The following is a 23,813-nucleotide window of genomic DNA, read 5'->3' as shown; positions in this document are numbered from 1 at the left end:
ATGTAGGAGCAGAGTCATATAGGAGCAGAGTCATTGAGGAGCAGAGTCATTGAGGAGCAGAGTCATAGAGGAGCAGAGCAGAGTCATACGGGAGCAGAGCAGTCATACAGGAGCAGAGTCATAGAGGAGCAGAGTCATAGAGGAGCAGAGTCATAGAGGAGCAGAGTCATAGAGGAGCAGAGTCATACAGGAGCAGAGCAGAGTCATACAGGAGCAGAGCAGAGTCATACAGGAGCAGAGCAGAGTCATACGGGAGCAGAGCAGAGTCATACAGGAGCAGAGTCATAATGGAGCAGAGCAGAGTCATACCGGAACAGAGCAAAGTCATACAGGAGCAGAGCAGAGTCATACAGGAGCAGAGCAGAGTCATACAGGAGCAGAGTCAAACAGGAGCAGAGCAGAGTCATACAGGAGCAGAGTCATACAGGAGCAGAGTCAAACAGGAGCAGAGTCAAACAGGAGCAGAGTCATACAGGAGCAGAGCAGAGTCATATAGGAGCAGAGCAGAGTCATACAGGAGCAGAGTCATACAGGAGCAGAGTAGAGTCATACAGGAGCAGAGCAGAGTCATATAGGAGCAGAGTCATACAGGAGCAGAGTCATACAGGAGCAGAGCAGAGTCATATAGGAGCAGAGTCATACAGGAGCAGAGTCATACAGGAGCAGAGCAGAGTCATACAGGAGCAGAGCAGAGTCATACAGGAGCAGAGCAGAGTCATACAGGAGCAGAGCAGAGTCATACAGGAGCAGAGCAGAGTCATACAGGAGCAGAGCAGAGTCATTCAGGAGCAGAGGAGAGTCATACAGGAGCAGAGGAGAGTCATACAGGAGCAGAGCAGAGTCATATAGGAGCAGAAGAGAGTCATACAGGAGCAGAGCAGAGTCATATAGGAGCAGAGTCATACAGGAGCAGAGTCATACAGGAGCTGGGCAGAGTCTTGGTACAGTTTAATTTTATATATTTGGATTATCAATTCTCATAAAGAGATTAGTCCGTTGGACTGTGAGATGGTGAAGCGTGATTCATCACACCAGAGAACGCGTTTCCAGAGTCAAATGGTGGCGAGCTTTACACCACTCCAGCCTGGTTGGCATAGTGATTTACACCACTCCAGCCTGGTTGGCATGGTGATTTACACCACTCCAGCCTGGTTGGCATGGTGATTTACACCACTCCAGCCTGGTTGGCATGGTGATTTACACCACTCCAGCCTGGTTGGCATGGTGATTTACACCACTCCAGCCTGGTTGGCATGGTGATTTACACCACTCCAGCCTGGTTGGCATGGTGATTTACACCACTCCAGCCTGGTTGGCATGGTGATTTACACCACTCCAGCCTGGTTGGCATGGTGATTTACACCACTCCAGCCTGGTTGGCATGGTGATTTACACCACTCCAGCCTGGTTGGCATGGTGATTTACACCACTCCAGCCTGGTTGGCATGGTGATTTACACCACTCCAGCCTGGCTGGCATGGTGACTTACACCACTCCAGCCTGGTTGGCATGGTGACTTACACCACACCAGCCTGGTTGGCATGGTGATTTACACCACTCCAGCCTGGTTGGCATGGTGATTTACACCACTCCAGCCTGGTTGGCATGGTGATTTACACCACTCCAGCCTGGTTGGCATGGTGATTTACACCACTCCAGCCAGGTTGGCATAGTGATTTACACCACTCCAGCCTGGTTGGCATAGTGATTTACACCACTCCAGCCTGGTTGACATAGTGATTTACACCACTCCAGCCTGGTTGGCATGGTGATTTACACCACTCCAGCCTGGTTGGCATAGTGATTTACACCACTCCATCCAGGTTGGCATGGTGATTTACACCACTCCAGCCTGGTTGGCATGGTGATGGCCAACACTAACCAGTGGAGTAGTTCTTGCTCCTAGACTTTCCAGTTCATAATAGCAACACTTACAGATGATCGGGGCAGCTGTAGCAGGGCAGAAATTTGAATAACAGGCTTGTTGGAAAGGTTGCATCCTATGACAGTGTCACGTTGAAAGTCAGTGAGCTCTTCAGTAAGGCCATTCTACTTGTCAGTGTTTGTCTATGGAGATTGTATGGCTGCATGCTGGATTTTATACCACTGTCAACAATGGGTGTGGCTGAAATAACCGAATCCAGTCATTTGAAGGGGTGTTCACATACACTATATATGCAAACAAATCTCTAGACAACGGTACATCATCTGGTTTCACCATCCTGACATATCACTAGACAGCACTACACCATCCTGTCATATCACTAGACAGGACAGGATGGTGTTGTCCTATCACTAGACAGGACAACACCATCCTGTCCTCACTAGACAGGACAACATCATCCTGTCATCACTAGACAGGACAACACCATCCTGTCCTATCACTAGACAGGACAACACCATCCTGTCCTATCACTAGACAGGACAACACCATCCTGTCCTATCACTAGACAGGACAACACCATCCTGTCCTATCACTAGACAGGACAACACCATCCTGTCATATCACTAGACAGGACAACACCATCCTGTCATATCACTAGACAGGACAACACCATCCTGTCATATCACTAGACAGGACAACACCATCCTGTCATATCACTAGACAGGACAACACCATCCTGTCATATCACTAGACAGGACAACACCATCCTGTCCTATCACTAGACAGGACAACACCATCCTGTCCTATCACTAGACAGGACAACACCATCCTGTCCTATCACTAGACAGGACAACACCATCCTGTCATATCACTAGACAGGACAACACCATCCTGTCATATCACTAGACAGGACAACACCATCCTGTCATATCACTAGACAGGACAACACCATCCTGTCATATCACTAGACAGGACAACACCATCCTGTCATATCACTAGACAGGACAACACCATCCTGTCATATCACTAGACAGAACTACACCATCCTGTCATCACTAGACAGGACAACAGCTGGTTTCACCATCCTGTCATATCACTAGACAGCACTACACCATCCTGTCATATCACTAGACAGCACTACACCATCCTGTCATATCACTAGACAGGACAACAGCTGGTTTCAGCATCCTGGCATATCACTAGACAGGACAACAGCTGGTTTCACCATCCTGTCATATCACTAGACAGCACTACACCATCCTGTCATATCACTAGACAGGACAACAGCTGGTTTCAGCATCCTGGCATATCACTAGACAGGACAACAGCTGGTTTCACCATCCTGTCATATCACTAGACAGCACTACACCATCCTGTCATATCACTAGACAGGACTACACCATCCTGTCATATCACTAGACAGGACAACACCATCCTGTCATATCACTAGACAGGACAACAGCTGTTTCAGCATCCTGGCATATCACTAGACAGGACAACAGCTGTTTCAGCATCCTGGCATATCACTAGACAGGACAACAGTTGGTTTCAGCATCCTGGCATATCACTAGACAGGACAAGAGCTGTTTCAGCATCCTGGCATATCACTAGACAGGACAACAGCTGGTTTCAGCATCCTGGCATATCACTAGACAGGACAACAGCTGTTTCAGCATCCTGGCATATCACTAGACAGGACAACAGCTGTTTCAGCGTCATGTCTTTAGCATATTGTTTTTGGGTGTTCTCTCTGGTTATCTTTATCGGGTTGAATTCAAAACCAGAAAGCTGAGGTAATGTAATGTATTCACATGGTAGTTACAACAACACCTCACTCAAGTCAGTTAATACTGTAGCTACATATCAGGTATGAATACCATGTGCTATTTCTTTACACTGTACTATATAATAAAAGCACCATTTCATAACACATTGAAGTGATCCAAAACATCTTTACATAGTTATTATGTATAGGGGTCGATGTTCCAATGTATTTGCAATTTTAGTTTGTAGAAAAATGTACATCACAGTCCATCAAGCAAGCAAACTATTATACATGATCTATCAGAGCAAAGTGTTCCCATTTGTAACATGATGAAATAGTATCAGGAAAACAAAAAAAGGTAGTCTTTTTTCCCCCCAGATAGTCTATTCAGAGTCAGACTATCCTTCCGAGGTAAATTGATTTGGGGTATTTGTCTTTCAGGGTGGACCACTGCACAAAGAAGTAGTCTGAGATGTGATAGAGGATCTTCCCGGACAGGGATAGGCTCTCCACTCTGCAGATGCTCTCAACGTAGACAAGCAGGACTCTCTTCAATCCCAGGAGGCCCAGGAGAAGTCCTGCCGCGCACAGAGGGACGCAGGTCCCAGGGCCGTTACACAGCACCTGAAACAACACAGAGAGAGAGGAGCACATGTTCATACAGCATGACACTCCTAGCCACTCACAGGCCCTCAGAATGACCTCGACTAACCCATAACCCCGCACCAGTACCTCCTCTATATAACCGCGTTATTGTTACTTTTTTTTAAATATATTTTTTTACTTTAGTCTATTTGGTAAATATTTTCTTAACTCTATTTCTTGAACTGCACTGTTGGTTAAGGGCTTGTAAGTAAGCATTTCACAGTACGGTCTACACTGATTGTATTCAGCGCATGTGACAAATAACATTTGATTTGATGATGAGTATGGTCTGGGAAGGAGGAGAGGGGGAAGGAGTCTGGTCTGGGAAGGAGGAGAGAGGGAAGGAGGAGAGGGAAGGAGAATGGTCTGGGAAGGAGGAGAGAGGGAAGGAGGTAGAGAGGGAAGGAGGTAGAGAGGGAAGGAGGTAGAGAGGGAAGGAGGTAGAGAGGGAAGGAGGTAGAGAGGGAAGGAGTAGAGAGGGAAGGAGGAGAGAGGGAAGGAGAATTGTCTGGGAAGGAGGAGAGAGGGAAGGAGAATGGTCTGGGAAGGAGGAGAGAGGGAAGGAGGAGAGGGAAGGAGAATGGTCTGGGAAGGAGGAGAGAGGGAAGGAGAATGGTCTGGGAAGGAGGAGAGAGGGAAGGAGAATGGTCTGGGAAGGAGGAGAGAGGGAAGGAGGAGAGAGGGAAGGAGGAGAGGGAAGGAGAATGGTCTGGGAAGGAGGAGAGAGGGAAGGAGAATGGTCTGGGAAGGAGGAGAGAGGGAAGGAGGAGAGAGGGAAGGAGGTAGAGAGGGAAGGAGTCTGGTCTGGGAAGGAGGAGAGAGGGAAGGAGGAGAGAGGGAAGGAGTATGGTCTGGGAAGGAGGAGAGAGGGAAGGAGAGAGTGAAAGAGGGTAGTGCTAGAAGAGAATGAGGCAGTAGGGTTTTGGGGAGATGGGGAATTACAGGAAGACAGACAGCTGTGGAGACACAGGGCTGCAGGGTCTGGAATATACAGCCAGGGATGGGCAACTGGTGGCATGCCCTCCTTTTGTAGGCCCACGGACTGTATGTATGTATGTATGTGTATATATATATATATATATATATATATATATATATATATATATATATATATATATATATATATATATATATATATATATATATATATACACACACATTGGGTGGGGGGGGGGGGGTTTACCTCAGTCAGGGTCTCAACTTACTGTTGAGGGTTAGAATAATAGAATACACAAGGTACAATTTAAAAAAATGTGGTGACTCAGCAGTCACTCAATTAACTCATGTCTGCATCACAGGAGGTTGGTGGGACCTTAATTAGGGAGGACTGGCTCGTGGTAATGGCTGAAGCGGAGTCAGTGGAATTTGCTCCGTTCCAGCCATTATTATGAGCCTTCCTCCCCTCAGCAGCCTCCACATTATTTTTTTCCATTGGTAAATTAGCCTATCTAATCTTGTAGTAACCATGGACGAATTACCAACCTGGGTGGGGCCCATTCATCATCAGTTAGATTTGCCTCCACCCTTTGGCAAAATGTATAGAATTGCAGGAAATTATCCCAAAATAGCACCCTATTCCCTATGGGCCCTGGTCAAAAGTAGTGCACTAGATAGGAAAAAGGGTGCCATTTGGGACACAAACCAGTGTCAATCACCACTGATACACATTGTGGTTCACGATTTATTGACCTTGGCAAGTCAGTTAACAGCAAATTCCTATTTACAATGACGGCCTATCAAAAGGCCTCATACGGAGACGGGGGCTGGGATGAAGAATATAGGACACAGACATCCCGACAAGAGAGACCACAACACGACGTAAAGAGAGATGTAAGACGACAACACAGCATGGCAGCACAAAACATGGCAGCAGCACAAAACATGGCAGCAGCACAAAACATGGCAGCAGCACAAAACATGGCACAATCATTTTTGGGCACAGATAACAGCACAAAGTTAGAGACAACAATACATCAAGCGAAGCAGCCACAACTGTCTGTAAGAGTGTCCATGATTGAGTCTTTGAATGAAGAGATTGAGATAAAACTGTCCAGTTTGAGTGTTTGTTGCAGCTCGTTCCAGTCCCTAGCTGCAGTGAACTGAAAAGAGGAGCGACCCAGGGATGTGTGTGCTTTGGGGACCTTGAACAGAATGTGACTGGCAGAACGGGTGTTGTATGTGGAGGATGAGGGCTGCAGTAGATATCTCAGATAGGGGGGAGTGAGGCCTAAGAGGGTTTAATAAATAAGCATCAACCAGTGGGTCTTGCGACGGGTATACAGAGATGACCAGTTTACAGAGGAGTATAGAGGCAGTGGTGGCAAATCTGATGGCCGAATGGTAAAGAACATCTTGCCGCTCGAGAGCACCCTTACCTACCGATCTATAAATTACACCTCCGTAATCTGGCATGGGTAGGATGGCCATCTGAATCAGGGTTAGTTTGGCAGCTAGGGTGAAAGAGGAGCGATTACAATAGAGGAAGCCAAGTCTAGATTTAACTTTAGCCTGCAGCTTTGATATGTGCTGAGAGAAGGACAGTGTACCGTCAAGCCAAACTCCCAAGAACTTATATGAGGTGACTACCTCAAGCTCTAAACCCAGAGGTAGTAATCACACCTGTGGGCAGAGGGGCATTCTTCTTACCAAACTACATGACCTTTGTTTTGGAGGTGTTCAGAACAAGGTTAAGGGCAGAGAAAGCCTTGTGGAAGAGAGTTTAATACAGTATGGTTCATGATTGAATGTGGAGAGATGTCTGTGAAACTAAGAAGTGAATCTTCAACTGTCATACCCCATCAGAACCCAATACTTAAGTTTATTATACTCCAAGGTTTGTAATGTACTATAAATATTAACAGACACGATATAGAGTAAAAACTATACTTTTGATATCATCGATGGTCAGTCCTTGCTTCCATAGCTGTCTTTGAATTTGAGAATGGTTACATTTTCTCAGACCCCTCCCTCAACACATACAATATACACAATTACAATATACACAATTACAAAACATATTAAGAAAAACAGACACATTTCTCAACACAGAGGTCTCTGATCATGACTCTGAACTAACCAAGGGAGACCAGAACATGTCCTTTCAGAGAGCTATGGAAGTTGTTCCACATTCACAGTGGATAATAAATAAAATCAGCTTTGCCCAACTCTGTGGAGACCGAAGGGGCCTCCAGTGTTATCCAAGCCTGAGACCGGGTTTGGTCATTTGTAAGTCTAAATTGAATTAATGATGAAAGATATATATAGGACATTTCTGCATGACTGCTTTGTAGATAAACAAGGAAATGCTGCCCTCTTCTTACATTTAAAAGAGGCCCAACCCACTTATTGATACAAAACACAATGGTGAGTTCTGTAACCATCACCAGTAATACACCTAAAGGAACAATGGTGAGTTCTGTAACCATCACCAGTAATAAACCTAAAGGAACAATGGTGAGATCTGTAACCATCACCAGTAATAAACCTAAAGGAACAATGGTGAGTTCTGTAACCATCACCAGTAATAAACCTAAAGGAACAATGGTGAGTTCTGTAACCATCACCAGTAATAAACCAAAGGACACAACTGAAAACAGCATCTAGTGGTTTAAGTGTAGATGCTGCTGCAGGCATATAGATAATATCCCCAGAATCTACAATAGACATAAAAGTGGCCTGGACAATATCCTTCCTATTATCAAAAGTCAGACATGCTTTGTTTATGTAAAAGAAACCAACCTTGAACTTATTTACCAGCTCAGGGAAACTAATCCGGACGCTTATAAGAAATCTCGCTATGCCCTCAGACAAACCACCAAACAAACCACCATATATGTTTCAAACAGACCACCATAGCCCCTGTGCCCAAGATAGCCAAGGTAACCTGCCTAAATGATTACCGGCCCGTAGCACTCACGTCGCACTACACACTGCCCTTTCCCACCTGGACAAAAGGAACACCTATGTGAGAATGCTATTCATTGACTACAGCTCAGCGTTCAACACCATAGTGCCCTCAAAGCTCATCACTAAGCTAAGGACCCTGGGACTAAACACCTCCCTCTGCAACTGGATCCTGGACTTCCTGACAGGCCGCCCCCAGGTGGTAAGGGTAGGCAACAACACAAAGCTGTCATCAAGGCAACAGGTGGGTATTTGAAAAATCTCAAATATATTTTGATTTATTTAACACTTTTTTGGTTACTCCATGATTCCATATGTGTTATTTCATAGTTTTGATGTCTTCACTATTATTCTACAATGTAGAAAATAGTAAAAATAAAATAAAAACCCTGGAATGAGTCGGTGTTCTCAAACTTTTGACCGAGAGATTATTATTTTTTAATTTCTTTTTACAGCATTACCAATTTTATTTATCTAGATTGTAAACAGTAGTGGGCTGAGTTTCACACCTTGGGGCACCCCTTTATGTAACTCAAGGAACTTCGATTTTATCCCCATCTACCTTGATGGCCTGAGTTCTGTCATTGAGATAATTATGAAACCATTGACAAGGCATCAGTACCCAACACCACCAAGGAAAGCTTATTCAACAGAACAACATGGTCTACAGCATTAAAAGCCTTAAAAACATGGCAGAACTAAGGCATTTGCAATATCATTTCCAACCAGCACGGTGGCCATAGTGCTGCTATGTTTAGGTCTGAATCCAGATTGCTTAACATTAAGAACACCATTTTACAGATAGATAATAACGTAGCCCTTTGTTGACCAATGATTCCAGTACATTTGAAAGACAAGGACGCCTGTATGTTTGATAATTATGATGATCACTAATATCCCCACAACAGAGACAGGGTGAGCCCCCCCCCTCCCCGTTGTTATTGCTTCAATTAAGGATTTGAGCTTTAAGTGCCAAATAAATATCGATGAATCAAAAAAAAGTTGGTTTGAGTCAGTGGGTTTATGCCCCCCCCCCCCTTCTCTCTCTCTCTCTTAATAACAGCCAGCCAGACTATACGCATTAGACTGTCTCTGATAGATTGCCGGTTAAAACAGCTGCTTGACGTAAACGTTTGAATGTTACTTTTATTTCTATTATTTTTGGCAGCTGGAGTGGAGACGGGGTTTGGGTTAGCGTGAAGATGTCACCGAGGCTCGGTTGGAACAGATGGAACTGTGAAACACCGACCCCTGACCCCGACCAGGGCCCAGAGTCAACATATAGATGCCTGGACAGCAATGATATCAGAATGAGTGACACACACACACACACACACACACACACACACACACACACACACACACACACACACACACACACACACACAAAATCAATAGTCTCTCTCCCTACAATGTTGTTGCTATTAATTCATGTAAAGGGTTAGCTTTCATTTTAGGCAGAGCACAAAGACCCTGAAATAAATAGCTTATTCTGGGCTACCAGCAAAGTTCAACAGTATCCAAATGAAGTCACCATTGTGTTAGCGCTGCCTCTATAAGAACTGCTTCCAAATAAAACATTTCCTTCTCTGAAAGCAGTCTTGAGATAACACTACTTACGTCAATAAAACACCCTAAATATATTATGGAATGCATTATGTTACCAAGTTGTATTCTAGCAAACAAAAGCAGTAATAGGCCACCTTGAACACACTTCCATCCTCACACTGTGAAGACACTTATCTTATTGGATTGTGCTGACAAATCTGGGGCAGGAAACAGCGTGTGTGTCCTCAGAAATGACTTTTACAGGTAACACATGCTTGAGAAACCCACATCCCTCAGCCTGACCCCACACCTTGCTGTGATTCCTCCCCAGAATGTGTCCGGTCTACCCTGTGACATATTATCTGGCATTTCTGAGATAAAGAAAACAGACTATCTGAGAGAGAAATAAGTTAGGGGAAATATTTTACAGATTCAAGACATAAAATAATGTTGTATGTTAAATACACTATTTCCACATAAAATCCTAAAACAGAGAACTTATTGAAACAGAAGAGGACTATAAAATATAGAGTCCCAGGAAATTGAGAAGCTCCACATTGATCACTAGCGCCTCATCTGCCTCTAGATCCTACAATGGAACGCTCTCCGGGTCAGAGGGGCGTGGAACGCCCTCCGGGTCAGAGGGGCGTTGAACGCCCTCCGGGTCAGAGGGGCGTTGGACGCCCTCCGGGTCAGAGGGGCGTTGGACGCCCTCCGGGTCAGAGGGGCGTTGGACGCCCTCCGGGTCAGAGGGGCGTTGGACGCCCTCCGGGTCAGAGGGGCGTTGGACGCCCTCCGGGTCAGAGGGGCGTTGGACGCCCTCCGGGTCAGAGGGGCGTTGGACGCCCTCCGGGTCAGAGGGGCGTTGGACGCTCTACGGGTCAGAGGGGCGTTGAACGCTCTACGGGTCAGAGGGGCGTTGAACGCTCTACGGGTCAGAGGGGCGTTGAACGCTCTACGGGTCAGAGAGGTGTTGAAAGGTGTGGAATACACTATGGGGAGGTGAATGGATGGACAGTGGCTAATTATGAGATTCCATTGAGAGCTGAATGGACGGACAGTGATTCTTCAGGGCAGAATGTCAGCCACCAATGGCAGGTGATATCACAATCGAAGACTACTACTAACTAGTCCTTTCTGTGAGCACAGTCTGCCGTCTCTTTCTCTCGCTCTCCTTCTCTGTGCTTGGTTAGTCACACTCTGCCCTACACTCCTCTTCCCCATCCTCCCTCCCTCCCTCCCTTCCTCCCTTCCTGCTGTTATCCCAAGAGACTGAAGGGGGAAACCTGACCCTGTCCCCCTCTCCAGAGCAGAGCTGCAGAGTTAAGGCGTCAGCATGCTTCAGTTCGGCTGGCTCCTAGCTGAACTCGGCTGGCCTAACCCAACGAGTGTGCTCCCATACTCCCTTAAAAAGACCTTCGCTTGAAAAACGACTTAGCCGGTATACACTTCCTCAAAATAGTCGGAATTAAATCGAAGATAAAATGAATAACACATTTCTTGAGTTGAAGTTTTTTTTTTTTGTAAGGAGATGTTAGTAGTGAAATTTGACATCTAAATAAGAGGTGGGAGGTCTGGTCAGTCCTGTCCTGATCTGGGACCAGGCCATCGTACCACACCAGGGGCTGTATCCTAAACCAACCAGACAAATTAATATTCTATTATGAATAAACCTTCCATGTCTGGTCTGAGAGAGACTAAATGGGATGGGGTACAGCAGTGTACTGTCAGAGAGACTAAATGGGGTACGGCAGTGTACTGTCAGAGAGACTAAATGGGGTACAGCAGTGTACTGTCAGAGAGACTAAATGGGATGGGGTACGGCAGTGTACTGTCAGAGAGACTAAATGGGATGGGGTACGGCAGTGTACTGTCAGAGACTAAATGGGATGGGGTACGGCAGTGTACTGTCAGAGAGACTAAATGGGATGGGGTACGGCAGTGTACTGTCAGAGAGACTAAATGGGATGGGGTACAGCAGTGTACTGTCAGAGAGACTAAATGGGATGGGGTACAGCAGTGTACTGTCAGAGAGACTAAATGGGGTACGGCAGTGTACTGTCAGAGAGACTAAATGGGGTACGGCAGTGTACTGTCAGAGAGACTAAATGGGATGGGGTACGGCAGTGTACTGTCAGAGAGACTAAATGGGATGGGGTACAGCAGTGTACTGTCAGAGAGACTAAATGGGGTACAGCAGTGTACTGTCAGAGAGACTAAATGGGATGGGGTACAGCAGTGTACTGTCAGAGAGACTAAATGGGGTACGGCAGTGTACTGTCAGAGAGACTAAATGGGATGGGGTACAGCAGTGTACTGTCAGAGAGACTAAATGGGGTACGGCAGTGTACTGTCAGAGAGACTAAATGGGGTACGGCAGTGTACTGTCAGAGAGACTAAATGGGGTACGGCAGTGTACTGTCAGAGAGACTAAATGGGGTACAGCAGTGTACTGTCAGAGAGACTAAATGGGGTACGGCAGTGTACTGTCAGAGAGACTAAATGGGATGGGGTACAGCAGTGTACTGTCAGAGAGACTAAATGGGGTACGGCAGTGTACTGTCAGAGAGACTAAATGGGGTACGGCAGTGTACTGTCAGAGAGACTAAATGGGGTACGGCAGTGTACTGTCAGAGACTAAATGGGATGGGGTACAGCAGTGTACTGTCAGAGAGACTAAATGGGATGGGGTACAGCAGTGTACTGTCAGAGAGACTAAATGGGGTACAGCAGTGTACTGTCAGAGAGACTAAATGGGATGGGGTACGGCAGTGTACTGTCAGAGAGACTAAATGGGATGGGGTACAGCAGTGTACTGTCAGAGACTAAATGGGGTACGGCAGTGTACTGTCAGAGAGACTAAATGGGGTACGGCAGTGTACTGTCAGAGAGACTAAATGGGGTACAGCAGTGTACTGTCAGAGACTAAATGGGATGGGGTACGGCAGTGTACTGTCAGAGACTAAATGGGATGGGGTACGGCAGTGTACTGTCAGAGAGACTAAATGGGGTACGGCAGTGTACTGTCAGAGAGACTAAATGGGGTACGGCAGTGTACTGTCAGAGAGACTAAATGGGGTACAGCAGTGTACTGTCAGAGAGACTAAATGGGGTACAGCAGTGTACTGTCAGAGAGACTAAATGGGATGGGGTACAGCAGTGTACTGTCAGAGAGACTAAATGGGATGGGGTACGGCAGTGTACTGTCAGAGAGACTAAATGGGGTACAGCAGTGTACTGTCAGAGAGACTAAATGGGGTACGGCAGTGTACTGTCAGAGAGACTAAATGGGGTACGGCAGTGTACTGTCAGAGACTAAATGGGGTACAGCAGTGTACTGTCAGAGAGACTAAATGGGGTACGGCAGTGTACTGTCAGAGAGACTAAATGGGATGGGGTACAGCAGTGTACTGTCAGAGAGACAAATGGGGTACGGCAGTGTACTGTCAGAGAGACTAAATGGGATGGGGTACAGCAGTGTACTGTCAGAGAGACTAAATGGGGTACGGCAGTGTACTGTCAGAGAGACTAAATGGGATGGGGTACGGCAGTGTACTGTCAGAGAGACTAAATGGGGTACGGCAGTGTACTGTCAGAGAGACTAAATGGGATGGGGTACAGCAGTGTACTGTCAGAGAGACTAAATGGGGTACGGCAGTGTACTGTCAGAGAGACTAAATGGGATGGGGTACGGCAGTGTACTGTCAGAGAGACTAAATGGGATGGGGTACGGCAGTGTACTGTCAGAGAGACTAAATGGGATGGGGTACGGCAGTGTACTGTCAGAGAGACTAAATGGGGTACAGCAGTGTACTGTCAGAGAGACTAAATGGGGTACGGCAGTGTACTGTCAGAGAGACTAAATGGGATGGGGTACAGCAGTGTACTGTCAGAGAGACTAAATGGGGTACAGCAGTGTACTGTCAGAGAGACTAAATGGGATGGGGTACGGCAGTGTACTGTCAGAGAGACTAAATGGGGTACGGCAGTGTACTGTCAGAGAGACCAAATGGGATGGGGTACAGCAGTGTACTGTCAGAGAGACTAAATGGGATGGGGTACGGCAGTGTACTGTCAGAGAGACTAAATGGGGTACAGCAGTGTACTGTCAGAGAGACTAAATGGGATGGGGTACGGCAGTGTACTGTCAGAGAGACTAAATGGGATGGGGTACGGCAGTGTACTGTCAGAGAGACTAAATGGGGTACGGCAGTGTACTGTCAGAGAGACCAAATGGGATGGGGTACAGCAGTGTACTGTCAGAGAGACTAAATGGGATGGGGTACAGCAGTGTACTGTCAGAGAGACTAAATGGGGTACAGCAGTGTACTGTCAGAGAGACTAAATGGGATGGGGTACGGCAGTGTACTGTCAGAGAGACTAAATGGGGTACGGCAGTGTACTGTCAGAGAGACTAAATGGGGTACGGCAGTGTACTGTCAGAGAGACTAAATGGGATGGGGTACGGCAGTGTACTGTCAGAGAGACTAAATGGGATGGGGTACGGCAGTGTACTGTCAGAGAGACAAATGGGGTACGGCAGTGTACTGTCAGAGAGACTAAATGGGGTACGGCAGTGTACTGTCAGAGAGACTAAATGGGATGGGGTACAGCAGTGTACTGTCAGAGAGACTAAATGGGATGGGGTACAGCAGTGTACTGTCAGAGAGACTAAATGGGATGGGGTACAGCAGTGTACTGTACATAAACAGTACCATGTCTGTTCTAACAAGGCTAGATGATATATTATGATTCAATCTACCATGCCTGGCCTAACAAGGCTAGATTATATATTATGATTCAATCTACCATGCCTGGCCTAACAAGGCTAGATGATATATTATGATTCAATCTAACATGCCTGGCCTAACAAGGCTAGATGATATATTATGATTCAATCTAACATGCCTGGCCTAACAAGGCTAGATGATATATTATGATTCAATCTAACATGCCTGGCCTAACAAGGCTAGATGATATATTATGATTCAACCTACCACGTCTGGCCTGAGCCTGAACACCAGAGGAACGGCGTAGAGCAGGGCGTTCAGAGTGGAGATCACAGAGGAACTCCAGGATTGACGTACCTCACGGCTTCGAGGGATCCGCTGGATGGTAAACTGACGGGGAGGGAAGTGCTAAAATGAGACGGCTAGCTTAAATATCACAGGTCAATCGTCTCTGATAGCAGAGACAGGTACCACAAGCAATACTGACTATACAGAGAGAAATCTAGCCCAATGGCAAGTAGCCTAGTGATGGGAAGTTTTGTTACACCAAATAAAAAATAAAAAAAGGAGTTGACGCCATCTGGTGGTGAGGATAGGACTTGCACTGAGAACTCGATTTACACTACAGATCAGAATCTCATCTCAATGAGAACTAACAACATAAGATGTTAATTTGAATAGAAGTGGACTTATCATTGCAACTCAAAATGTTGTTATGTAAGACATTCTATTACAGAGAAGAATTCCTATTTCAACGATCGGTAACAATGCTGTAAGAAACAGGGATCCTTAGACCTTCATTTGTCCATGTTTTCCTTATTTTGAAGGGCAGTCGAGGACTGTGTCTGAAATAGGCTACTCAAGAACTATGCTACTTAAATGTGCAAGAGGCTGTAGGCTTACCTGGCCTTTTGAACCAGTGTCTTTCTTTGACTTTTCAAAGGTGCGTATCTTGTCTTCACTCATCTTGTCTGTGTCTGCGATTATATAGTGTCTTGGGCTGTAGGACTGAGAGAGACTCTCCATCAGTCGCAGGATCTCAGTGGTGTGTCCCCCTGAAGAAAAAAAACACAATGAATGCATAGATGTAACGTAGCCTACATGGTCAATAGAAGCAAGCACTAGTATTATCCCCTGGGTCTCCTTTTCCAATGGTGCTCTGTGTTACAATTGCAGCGTGTTCAGATGAATCCGTTAAGGCGGGTTTCGGAGCACTGCAAGATTTCTGTGATTTTCTGAAATAACACACACTCATTCAACCCTCTGTAAATAAGTCAGTTCTTAACGTAAAGACTTAAAACTCAATATTCTATAAGAGCCTACCCCAAGGAGGATATGTGCTCACTTTTAGCTTCCTGTGTCAACCGGAAGTTCCTTAAAATGGTGTCATAGGGGCTGTTTCGAAGGGTTAAAAAGTTCAGATGTTTCCAAAACTTCATATGTGTGATTAAGCAACCCTCATGAACTGTAAATCAGTAATTTCTCCCAACAGATGTCAAAGAAAAAACTCTCACCTCACACACAGCAAGGATGGAGTGACACAGTGCGGGGCTTAAAGATACACAGAGCCTGCAATGGCATTACCATAATCTCTAGGCTGTGCCGAGTTCAACGAGATCCCCCGCTTGACCGTAGCTTGCTCGGTCTGAGCGCAGCGACCGTGAAAAAAAGTAGGCCCATAATGAAGCCTGGCCCTAAATTTCAAGTGCTTTTGGGTGACAGCTAGAGAACCGTTAGAAGCACAATTCGACCTCAGGAACGTTCCTGAGATCCTCTTGATCTGTGCAAGCCTAACCTTGAACGTGTGGAATTAACCCTTAACAGAGAAAAGAACGTGTTTACATCAAACAGTTTGCAATGACTTCTCTCCCCATAGGAATACATTGCCTGCTCCCATAAATTCAACCTGAAGCCTATGTGGGTTATGAATGCCTTATGAACCTGTCTTCGATGACAATCCATCAGACCACTATGATGTCTACCGGTGTCAATTCTAAGCTTCCTGGAGCAAGTGATTAAATTCAGCCTAAAGGTGTTTTGATATACCAAACCTGCAGTTTGTGAAACTCACTGCATTCAACCCTGTGTAGATCAGTCAATTCTTAACATAAAGACTAAACTCAGGATTCTGTAAGAGCAGGTGTGGTGTAAGTTTGTATCAGTTTGGTGTCAGAATGATATCTAATTGACTGATGGACGGTGACTTGCTGGCTGACTTTTGTCCATTTGCAAAATGTTTAAACAGTGATAGACCATCACCAAATTGACATTCTGAAATCAACACCAACGAGCGATGGAGAGAAACCAGAATCACTGCCCGGCCATCCCGAGTTCATCGGGGCCAGTCAATTTCGCATTTCTGCAGTATTTTTGAGCATGTCAAATTCGTGATGCTAAATGCCCATTGAAACATATTGCAAATAGATAGCTGTGCGTCTGGTGACTGGAATGCGTTACCAGGAGCACATTTTTTTAATGTTTTTTTTTTTAATGCCTTTAGGGGGGTGCAAGGGGTCTACGGTTGGGTAGAGAGCACCCCCCCCCCCCCCCCCCGTGCCCATCCAATAGGGGTCATTTTGGACGTTTTTCAAAAATTTTCAAAAAACAACAGAGTCCCATTTCTCCCTCATCATACATGACAAATAGACCATCTAGGTTGATTCATGGCTTAACATAGGGCTATCTATCATTTGGGCAGTATAAATGCCATTTGGACATGGTTCACTGACTTTTGGGTTTGGAAACCGACTTCCTATGATAGTACATGGCAAATGGACATAACACCCTGATTTGGCACTGTCAATACTTTCATATTGCATTTGGACATTTGGCAATGGTTCACTGACTTTTGACTTGGACTTTTGACTTCCTATGAAATTATATCGCAAATGGACAAAACATATGGCTTATGGACACGTAAAAATAAAATACAAATTATGACAATAAATATGACAAAAGTATGTTCATACAGTTCTTATACATGTGTAATTGACCAAAAAAACTAAATAATAAAAAAAAAAAAAACAGTCCAGAAAGCACTTAAAACCTCTTATGGCTAGGGGGCAGTATTTTCACGGCTGGATAAAAAACGTACCCGATTTAATCTGATTATTAGTCCTGCCCAGAAACTAGAATATGCATATAATTATTAGCTTTGGAGAGAAAACACTCCACAGTTTCTGAAACTGTTTGAATGGTGTCTGTGAGTATAACAGAACTCCTATGGCAGGCAAAAACCTGAGATGCTTCTGTTCAGGAAGTACCCTGTCAGACTTTTTATTTTCTTTGTTTGACATCTCTTCCAAAAACTCAGGATCTCTGCTGTTACGTGACACTTCGCACGTCTCCAATGGAGTCTCAGAGCCCGGGAAAAACAGGAATGACGTAATTCAAAGCCCTGGCTGAAACAAAGGAGAGCAAAAGCTAAGTGGTCACTCAGTGGACTAAGCCTAACGCTCGCGACCCGCCCCGCCCCCGGCTTTCGGTTTTTCCCTCAGTATACAGACAGGCAGATTCCCGGTCGGAATATTATGGCTTTTCTACGAGATAAATTGCATAAAAATTGGTTTTAAACAGCGGTTGACATGCTTCGAAGTACGGTAATGGAATATTTAGAATTTTTTTGTCAAATTCTGCGTCATGCTCGTGGCCGAGATTTAGCGTTGGGATAGTGTCTAGAACGCACAAACAAAACGTCTTGATGGAACATAACGATGGATTATTTGGGACCAAACCTACATTTGTTATTGAAGTAGAAGTCCTGGCAGTGTATTCTGACGAAGAACAAGCAAGGTAAGAACATTTTTCTTATAGGAAATGTGATTTTGGTGAAGGCTAAACTGGTTGGGTGTCTAAATAGCTAGCCCTGTGATGCCGGGCTATGTACTTAGATTATTGCAAAATGTGCTTCATCCGAAAAGCTATTTTAAAATCGGACATATCGAGTGCATAGAGGAGTTCTGTATCTATAATTCTTAAAATAATTGTTATGCTTTTTGTGAACGTTTATCGTGAGTAATTTAGTAAAATCACCGGAAGTGTTCGGTGGGAATGCTAGTTCTGAACGTCACATGCTAATGTAAAAAGCTGGTTTTTGATATAAATATGAACTTGATTGAACAGACATGCATGTATTGTATAACATAATGTCCTAGGTGTGTCATCTGATGAAGATCATAAAAGGTTAGTGCTGCATTTAGCTATGGTTTGGGTTTATGTGACATGATATGCTAGCTTGAAAAATGGGTGTCTGATTATTTCTGGCTGGGTACTCTGCTGACATAATCTAATGTTTTGCTTTCGCTGTAAAGCCTTTTTGAAATCGGACAGTGTGGTTAGATAAAGGAGAGTCTTGTCTTTAAATAGCTGTAAAATAGTCATATGTTTGAAAAATGGAAGTTTTCGGATTTTAGAGGAGTTTGTATTTCGCGCCCCGCCCATCATTGGATATTGGAGCAGACGTTCCGCTAGCGGAACGTGTAGATGTAAGAGGTTTTAAGGGGGTGATAATTTTTCAAGTTTTTTTTCAAGTTTTTACTCTTGGGTCTTGACTTGTGTTACATTTGCAACAAGAAAATTTACGGTGGAGCGCGCTCGCCATCTATTGGATTTTTGCTGCGTGACACTTGGCATTTGCCATATGGCATTTCCATTCATTTTTGTCCATTTCAGGGGGGGGGGGGGGGTTCCCTTACACAATGAACAGGTATTAAAGTCTTAAAGGGACCTAATTAACCAGGATGTCCAGCTGTAATATATATCCTGAAAGAATGAGCAGCACTATAACTAAAAGCAGTTTGGCCCAAAACAGAGGAGACATATTGTATCACCATAATCTAGGACTAGCAGGAGTGTCGCCTGTACAATCTTCTTCCTGTTGTCAAAAGTCAAACAGGACTATTCTAAATACGACACCAAGCTTAATCCTCCGTGTTTTAGTTAGTTTATCTATATGCGTTTTAAATTACAATGTATCATCAATCAATTTGTGCTCCACTCAAGCTAGCCTACAGGCTACATTATGCAAGTCAGTGGGGTCGATACTATGAGACTTGGATAACAAACGTTGTTTTAATGTTTCGTATGGCATCTAAAGCATGCTGCAGTTCACAAATGGCGAGTTTTACAGAGAGAGCACTAACTTAGGGAACAAAACACTATCATCCGTATAAAAGGTGCAATTTACAATTCCTCACAGAAAAGCCAATAGTGTTTCTAAAGAAAGTAAAAACGTGATATTTTGACATAAAACACTGACTGCGCATTATAATGTTACAGCCTAAACAAAAGACATGTAGCTTTAGAAGAGCTTTATGCTGATCTCTCTTCCTCAGTTTATCCGCCATATCATGTTTGTTATTGGTGACGTCAGCCCTAATAGCTAGGTTACCTAGTTACCGTAAAAACGCGATTATTTGTTACAACTCTGTAGTTTAATAACTAGCATAAAAAGGCAGCAAGAAATGCCAATTCAGTGTAAAGTAAAGAGTAAAGCCTAGTAATTGATAAATATTCATAAATGCCCAAAAAGCAAAGGATTGTCTCGGACGCTTCAGTACCTGCTGCTAGCTTAGCCAGCTAGCTAACGTTACTTTTAAAATGATGATACCTGATCCTGCAACGACAAGCACGCAGACGGGACCTTTCTCTCCAGGTTTACATTTTGATCCAGAACGAATCACAATCAGAAGACGCACTATAACACAAATCACTGTAAAACAAAGTCCTGTTAATAGTGCTAACAACACTGCCATGATTGCTACTACGGACACTCGTTTGGACCAGTTGGAGCGGAGCGCAAAAGCGTTATTTATGTACAGTTTCCTGGAAACGGTCTAAGCAACAATATAATGTATGTCAACGGGGAAAACCAAACTGCTGAGATTGATTTTGATTAAGCTTCAACCATTAATCAAGTATGGTTTTTTTTGGCTTTGTTTAGTTTATTCAACAAAACAAGTCAGCGTCATCAATATGTCTAGCAAGGATCCAGACCACAAAATGCAACATCCCCTGGCATGTAGCTTCAATCATTGTATTTGATGGCCATACTGTCATGTCATAACCTGTCAATATAATCATCTCAATAATAACAGTTTCTACTACATTGAACCAGAACATGCAGGAAGGACGGCTATGGGGATAAATCTTCCCAGAAGCCTATTTTAATAGGCCAGGTGGATTGTCTTGGGGAGCCGATGCAACCCCAAATCTCAAGCAATATTAGCCTATTTATTGCTTGAGCGTGGGTCAGCCCAAAACTGTGTCACCAATCAGGCCCCCGAGGACTGTAATTTCCCACCCCTCCAGTCTAAACCACCTGGTAGGCCATACGTCACCCCCCTTTAACACCATCTGAGTCACAGGACCAATGTGACTGACAGGGTTCTAACCATGGTCTTTTCAGCAACACCAAATATTGTCACTGTTGATCAGGGAGACAAATTGATATTAGCAAATTCACATATATTTCATTTAACGCGTGTGTGTGTGTTGGGAGGGAGGGGGTGTATGTGAATAAGCCTATCTCTTTAAGAATGTAGCTGTACTTCGATCCCATATGATAGAGTGCCCTGCCCTACTGTAACGTCCCCATCATTTCCATAAACGAGCGTCAGTTTCGCTGCATCACACACCGCTGTCAATTTGCGCGTTATGTGGGGTGGATTTATCATTCAGTGCAATGCAGTTTAGAGCCACGGTTCCCGTTTGCACGGTAAAATCCGACTTGTATGCTCCGAGAGAGCTATATTAAAAGTACTAAACATAACACGGCATCTGACAGAATTTGCCATGCCGTCGCACCATCACAAACCAGTTGAGTTCGGAACAGAGATCTAAATGGAAGCTTGAAGAAAGGTAAATCTGACTGTTCATGTGTGTCTCTTAGGCTGTTCGTTTATGATTTTGAACCATACGCTATGTTACAATTACAGTAAAGGGAATGCCGTTCGTGCAATGCAACGTGGGCTGGTCCGTGCATGTTGTTTTTTAAATTGGTTGAAATTATCCGAATGAAAATGATAAAGGAATACATTGACTGAATTATCTTTGATTGTAAACGCATCTACCACGATGTAACTGCATAGTTTCAATGTTACAAGTTATGTCCCACCGATTCTGCGATTGATATGCTACATTACAAATACTGTATATATGTATATACACACATGCGCAGGGTTTGTTTCATTGGTTCATTTCATATTGTAGGCTACACATTTGCAGCATAGGCCTACATATTTTTTTCTTCATTTAACCTTTATTTAACTAGGCAAGTCAGTTAAGAACAAATTCTTATTTACAATGACGGCCTACACCGAACGAAGCCAATTTTGCGCCGCCCTATGGGACTCTCAATCACGGCCGGTTGTGATACAGCATGGATTCGAACCAGGGTCTCTGCAGTGACGCCTCTAACACTGAGATGCAGTGCCTTAAGACAGCTGCGCCAGTCGGAAGCCATAAAGAGAAAAACATTTAAGTAGACATGACAATTAGATGAATGAACAAAACAAAGACATTTGATGTTGATTAATAAACCAGCTCGGAGACTTCCTTCACAACGGAGTGTGTCCGTTTATGACAGCGACTGGTGCTTCTAACAACCCACTGGAGCTAGATGATTTGATGATAGGGATGCTAGATGATGCAGTTGGTTTGCTGGCCCTGATGTTGTCCTCAGCCTCTCAGTATCCTCTCTGTAATGCCAGGTCGGGTGATGCATGCAAGCAAAAGCCCAGATTGTTGAACAGATATTCGAGCAGGGGTTGGCAATTCCAGTCCTCCCGGGTCTGATTTGGTGTCACGGTTTCGCCCCAGCTAACACAGACTCCAATAATCACCTAATCATTATCTTCAGTTTAGAATGCAATTTGATTAATCAGCTGTGTTTTGCCATACGTGTTTAATGCTTTTTGACCTGTCCCCAAATGAATATAGTTGGTTAAGAGTTAGTTTTGATATTTCAATCTGCGTGGTCTGATCACGTCTGGTGTGGGTGGACAAAATCAACATGCGGGCACACGCTTGCATTGTAATGATTTTTTTTTTTTACACATACATGTCATTCAGTCATTGCGTCCACACTGCTCGCACGCATCAATGAGCTTCTGTGTAACCAGGCGCTAACATGCTGACCAGACTGCACATGTGCCTGCACTGACTTTACAGTCAATAATACAGTAGAAAAAATACAAATCTATATACAGTGAGTGCAAATGAGGTAAGATAAGGGAGGTAAGGCAATAAATAGGCCATAGTGGCGAAGTAATTACAATATAGCAATTAGACATTGGAATGGTAGATGTGCAGAAGATGAATGTTCAAGTAGAGATACTGGGGTGCAAAGGTTCAAGATAAATAAATAAATAAATACAGTATGGGGATGAGGTAGGTAGATAGATGGGCTGTTTACAGATGAGCTATGTACAGGTGCAGTGATCTGTGAGCTGCTCTGACAGCTGGTGCTTAAAGCTAGTGAGGGAGATGGGAATCTCCAGCTTCAGAGATTTTTGCAGTTCGTTCCAGTCATTGGCAGCAGAGAACTGGAAGGAAAGGCGGCCAAAGGAGGAATTGGCTTTGGGGGTGACCAGTGAGATATACCTGCTGGAGCGCGTGCTACAGGTGGGTGTTGCTATGGTGACAAGTGAGCTGAGATAAGGGGGGACTTTACCTAGCAAATACTTATAGATGACCTGGAGCCAGTGGGTTTGGCGACAAATATGAAGCGAGGGCCAGCCAACGAGAGCGTACAGGTCGCAGTGGTGGGTAATATATGGGGCTTTGGTGACAAAATGGATGGCACTGTGATAGACTGCATCCAATTTGTTGAGTAGAGTGTTGGAGGCTATTTTATAGATGACATCGCTGAAGTCAAGGATCGGTAGGATAGTCAGTTTAACGAGGGTATGTTTGGCAGCATGAGTGAAGGATGCTTTGTTGCGATATAGGAAGCCGATTCTAGATTTAATTTTGGATTGGAGATGCTTAATGTGAGTCTGGAAGGTTTACAGTCTAACCAGACACCTAGGTATTTGTAGTTGTCCACATACTCTAAGTCAGAACCGTCCAGAGTAGTGATGCTGGGTGGGTGGGCAGGTGTGGGCAGCGATCGGTTGAAGAGCATGCATTTAGTTTTACTTGCATTTAAGAGCAGTTGGAGGCCACGGAAGGAGAGTTGTATGGCATTGAAGCTCATCTGGAGGTTAGTTAACACAGTGTCCAAAGAAATTGCTAGGTTACTTGTAGTATTACAGAGAAGCAACAACAAATAAATACACACACCACATACACACACACACACACACATACTAACTCTCCCAGGATGACCCAACATGTT

At 44.5% G+C, this 23,813-nt stretch overlaps 2 protein-coding genes across 3 annotated transcripts in view; one reads left to right on the top strand and one right to left on the bottom strand.

Moving 5' to 3' along the window:
• Positions 1 to 2,154: 2,154 nt before the first annotated feature.
• On the bottom strand, positions 2,155 to 20,428 carry alg14 (ALG14 UDP-N-acetylglucosaminyltransferase subunit). Its single transcript, XM_029755121.1, has 4 exons — positions 20,085 to 20,428; positions 15,380 to 15,531; positions 14,744 to 14,866; positions 2,155 to 4,274 (listed from the first exon to the last, which is right to left on the bottom strand). Exons 1-4 carry the CDS (start codon positions 20,227 to 20,229, stop codon positions 4,044 to 4,046), a joined length of 651 nt encoding a protein of 216 aa, XP_029610981.1. The 5' UTR covers positions 20,230 to 20,428; the 3' UTR covers positions 2,155 to 4,043.
• Positions 20,429 to 21,055: 627 nt separating this feature from the next.
• The window catches only part of LOC115195343 (transmembrane protein 56-B), a 28,241-nt gene continuing 25,483 nt past the window's right edge, over positions 21,056 to 23,813 (top strand). For both annotated transcript variants that reach the window (XR_003878674.1, XM_029755120.1), the window contains exon 1: positions 21,056 to 21,334. The gene's annotated coding sequence lies outside the window, so the exon portion shown is untranslated. The remainder of the gene's footprint in view (positions 21,335 to 23,813) is intronic.

Source organism: Salmo trutta, chromosome 6, assembly GCF_901001165.1.
Source record: "Salmo trutta chromosome 6, fSalTru1.1, whole genome shotgun sequence".
Classification (NCBI taxonomy): Eukaryota; Metazoa; Chordata; class Actinopteri; order Salmoniformes; family Salmonidae; genus Salmo; species Salmo trutta.
Note: the sequence above shows the minus strand (reverse complement) of the source record. Positions and strands in the feature narration are given on the sequence as shown.